The 4574-nt window shown below is 36.6% G+C and overlaps 1 protein-coding gene across 1 annotated transcript; it reads right to left on the reverse strand.

Moving 5' to 3' along the window:
* Positions 1-2533: 2533 nt before the first annotated feature.
* On the reverse strand, positions 2534-3868 carry LOC125473316 (stemmadenine O-acetyltransferase-like). Its single transcript, XM_048575968.1, has one exon. It carries the CDS (start codon positions 3866-3868, stop codon positions 2534-2536), a length of 1335 nt encoding a protein of 444 aa, XP_048431925.1.
* Between the last annotated feature and the right edge of the window lie 706 nt (positions 3869-4574).

Consider the following 4574-nt stretch of genomic DNA (forward strand, 5'->3'; position numbering starts at 1 on the left):
AATAAAGAGTTCAATAAAAGTCTTTGCATATATACATCAACAATTAAAAAGATTATCTATAGCTAGATGGCATATTTGTTGAACGTTATATAGATTACATTATCTACATGACACATTTAATCAGATCGACAATTGGGCCAGCTGTAGAATAATTTGTCAAAGGATTTATATGACATTGTTAATTACAATAATAAAATAAATTCAGTTTCAGTTTTATTGTTCTATTTTGGATGAGGGAATTATTATTGACACTCCTAAATTTCATTTTTCACTTCAAACTTTCTATAATTGGAAAAAAAATACACTTATGAGAAGTGTAGAGTGAGATTTTTGGAGTGCTAATAATATTTCCCTAGGCTAAAACCCTAAAACACTTTCATATAAGAAAATATGTTATTTTTGACCGATGGATGGTGATTTTGAATTGGGTTTGTAAGGATAGTTTAGGTAGTAAATTTGAATGCAAAGGGATACTAATAGTTTAATTAAAAACAATATGAGGAAAAAGAGTAAACAGAGTGTATTATGAAGTTATATGTCAACAATTACTAATAAACCGATCGATCGGTAAAATATCAAAAGGAAATGCCTAGATCAGCAGTGAGCTCTTGGGGGCGTGATGTAATTCGTAAGGAGTATGTAGTCAGTTTCGTTCTTCTAGACTTCATAGTTCAAAGAAATTGTGGTCACTTACCGTTCAATCTTAATCCAACAATAAAAAATTATTGAACCTTTGTTATTGTATTTTCTCATCCATTGTTAAATTAAGAGCAAACGGTGAATAATTACAATTTTTTGGAACCACATAGTCTAAGAAAAAGAGACTCTACATTCAGTAGGGAGAGCATGCTCTTGGTTAGAACATATTACTGAGCTCGTCCCCATTTGAACGCTGCTGATTGTTGATGATTGTTTTTTCCTTTTCTGCACGTCTTTTCTTTGTTGATTAATTTTTTTAATACCCATCCAGTTATTGTCGCTAAGTCGGAGCATGAGCCAACGTGCGTACCTATCAAGAAACAAATATTAGTGCCCCAAGCCTTCGCAATCATCCAACTCTGAGACTGAGACCCATATAGTGCCTTCACACATGTCGTTACCTATTATCTGCGTATTTGTCAATATTTCCAGCTCCTTTTTTCTCTATTAACGAATACAACACATTGATTTTTCTATGACAAATTTTATGTGTATCATTGAGGAATAGAAAGTAATATGCAGGACTCCATTAAATCCTAAAGTTTATCTTATCGACACAGAAAAAAAAAAAAAAAAAAAAGGCAATAAAAAAGCTCCTAAATTTTTCTATTTAATTTAGAAAACAACAATAGGTGGCAAATGTTGGTTAGAAGGAAAAATTAATAATAAAATTCAACGAAAGATAATGTTTTCCCCAGTCATAGATAATATCTGCATCTTTTGTTGGGGAATCCACATATCTCACCCTTACAAATAATGTATTTGCATCGTATAACCTTTATAATTGAAACAATTTAATTTCTTAATCTTCATTTGAAGATCATCCATACATAAAATTTAATTCAAAGCACAGATCATTGAGCCATTCAAGTATATCAAATAAATAAACAGTTCATCATAAATATGTTACTTTAATTATTCACACCGTCTATTTGTTCTTTTTAATTAATTAGTGCCTTTTTATGTTATTTGGCATATTATAGGACTTCGAAAGTGAAGCACTTGTATATAAACTAAATGATCTACAAATGCATCTATATGTATGTACGTATGTATATAGAGGATCAAGGCCCCAAGTTGAGGATCTACAGATGTAGTTAATTTTTATTTTTATTAACAAAAAAAAAAAAAAAAAGGGATAACGGGTGGTAAGCTACGGTCATCTCCACCATTTTAGGTCCGAATAGACTATGACGAATTTCACCCTATGGCCACAGATGTAGTTAATTAAGTAATTACCTTTTTTATGAGATTAATTTCTAATAAAAAATTTAGTTTAGTTCAATAAATAATTGCGTATTTTGAAATAAGAAAACACAATTTTGTCCAGTTATTAATTTCAACTTGGGAAAGAAACAAAACTATCTTCTTATTATAGCATCGAAAGATCTTATTAATTAGGGTATAAAGCTAGAACAAGACAACTGTAATGACAGAAATATTTTCTTCCAATTTATTCGACGACATTAATCATGAACAAACTTGTCACACAACATGATTTAAAAAAAAAAAAAAAATAGATATACATAAACATCTTTACATGTTGCAACTTAATTTTACACGCACACATTAACAAAAGGATAATGGTAGAGAGACTATTTACTTGAACTGTGTTTTGTAGATCATATAATATGGCGGTTAATGGTTAAACTTCTTCTTTAAATCACTAAAGAAATAGAATTTAACCATCAAACGCTACATTCTATGTCGATAAATATGGTTTAAAAACATAATATCTCTATTATTTTTCGTAATGAAATAGAACTCAGAGAAATTACTGTAAAGTAACAAATTAAATGCATACAAACATCAATCCATGCTAGTAAACCGGTTTTCACCCTGAATTCTTCGAACTCAGGTTGGGTGAAACATACTTGAGAACCTCCTCATCAGCTTCAAATTTTTCCATGTCTTCCTTCTTCAAGTTAATCCAAGCCTCCACACCGTCGGCACTTGTTGTGTCAAAGAAGCTCACTAAATTCTTAAATGTAAAACTCGCGGACCCGGCATAAACAGGCTTCCCCCACCCAAAATCAGCATCGTAAATTGGAAACCTACACAAGCTGGTGAAGCTAAACGACACCACATCTCCACGTTTCACCTGTGAGCTCCGCTCTTTCAAGAAACTCAAGAACGCCTCCCCCTCTTGCAGTTTCTTTATGTACTCTCTGTCAACTTGTTTAAGAGCCTCTCTGACGTGGCTCACTACGGAATATAGAGAAGGGTCAGATGATGATCCTTCTTTCGGTTCCACCTGTATGGGTGGGACGGAGATTGTTGTTCGGGTCACATTCCCGAATGTATACTCCGGAAGCGGTGGGTCCATTCTCGTGCGCAGGTTTACCGCATGAGACACGGTATACATTGCTGGGACATCGTCAGCGCGCCTGGTGCAGGCCGCGATGTATCGTCTCCATATGAAAGCCGATAAGGCCTCCACACGTGTAGGCCGCCTCGCTTGTTCGTTTTCGACGTCCGTAGATTGGGCTCGGAGAGCGGAAACCGCGGGAGCGTCGAACACAAAGCGCTTAGTGGAAATGTTGTGCTTGATGATCCCGCTACTATGCTGGTAGGACCCGGACAAGTCCTGTTGGGGGAAGTACTTGTCGGAAACAAACTCGGGGGCGTGTACGTAGTCGGGCTCCCCGCGAGTAGTGGCGGCGAGACTGTTGAGGAACATGAAATATGACAGGGCGTCTCCGACCTTGTGCGACATGCCCATACCGATGCTCATGCCTCCGCATGCAAAGAACGTAACTTGTAGGCATATGGGGAGTTCGCTAGCAGCGTCGAGCGCACACGGTATGAACTTGTTGAAGTCGATAGGGTTAGGGTTTTGGATGATGTCGATGATGTTGGAGTTGGCTTTGGCTTCCACGTAGTAGGCACCCTCGTCGTTGCAATCGACGTACTGGGTGCCTCTGACTCGCCCGGCTAACGGGTAGAAATTGGTCAGGGTTTCCGATAAGGCGGTTTTGATTTTCGTGCAGCGTTCCGTGGGGACTTCGGGGGTGTGAGGATCCTTAGGGAAGAAGAGGACCATGGGCATGAATATTGGGGGTTGGATTTGGTCGAGAAAGGAGAGTTTATGGCGGCGGAGGTGGTCTGGGGTTGGAGATGAGGGTTTGATGGTCTCTGTTGAGACAACCTCCACTTCCAATTTAGTCATGGTGGATTGGTGTTGCAAGCTAGCTAGCTAAGCAATGTGAAACTATTGGAGTGTTCGGTGACAAAATAGACGAGGGAGCTTAGTTTTTATAGAGTTTAAGGGGTGGAAAACCATTTGAAAGTCAAACAGAACTCAATGGGATATTGCTAGCTTGTGCAAACACTAGTAGAAAAACATGTTTGCGCGACGGAGCAAATTTCGTAGGTGCAATTATGTCGCGCAAAGTTGTTTTGCACGACGCAACACCTACGTCGTGTGAAGTTTTTTTTTTCTTTCCTTTTGCTTTTCTTTTGGGGTTCTTGCATTGCCTTTTTCTTGTGGTATCCATTTGTGTAAATGTTTTAAGGGTAAAGTACAAAAAACTACCTTAACTATTGAGGTCACGACAGTTTCATACCTTATCTTTTAAAATTGACAATGTCATACTGCATCTTACGAATTTGTGACAATGTCATACCTTCGTCAATTTTTCTGTTAGTTTTTCTGTTAAATGCTGACATGGCAAGAGATGGGGACCACTTTCTATTAAAAAATTAATAAAATATTATTAAAAACTAAAAAAAAATATTTAATATTTTTTAAATATTAAAATAATAAATAAAAGTAAAATTTAAAAAAAAAAGGTAAAGTACAAAAAACTACCTCAACTATTGGGGTTACGACAGTTTGATACCTCATCTTTTAAAATTGACAATGTCATACCGCA

Source organism: the organism of the source record quoted next, unplaced genomic scaffold (assembly GCF_019419815.1).
Source record: "Pyrus x bretschneideri cultivar Hongxiangsu unplaced genomic scaffold, Pyrus_bretschneideri_v1 Contig82, whole genome shotgun sequence".
Lineage (NCBI taxonomy): Eukaryota > Viridiplantae > Streptophyta > Magnoliopsida > Rosales > Rosaceae > Pyrus > Pyrus x bretschneideri.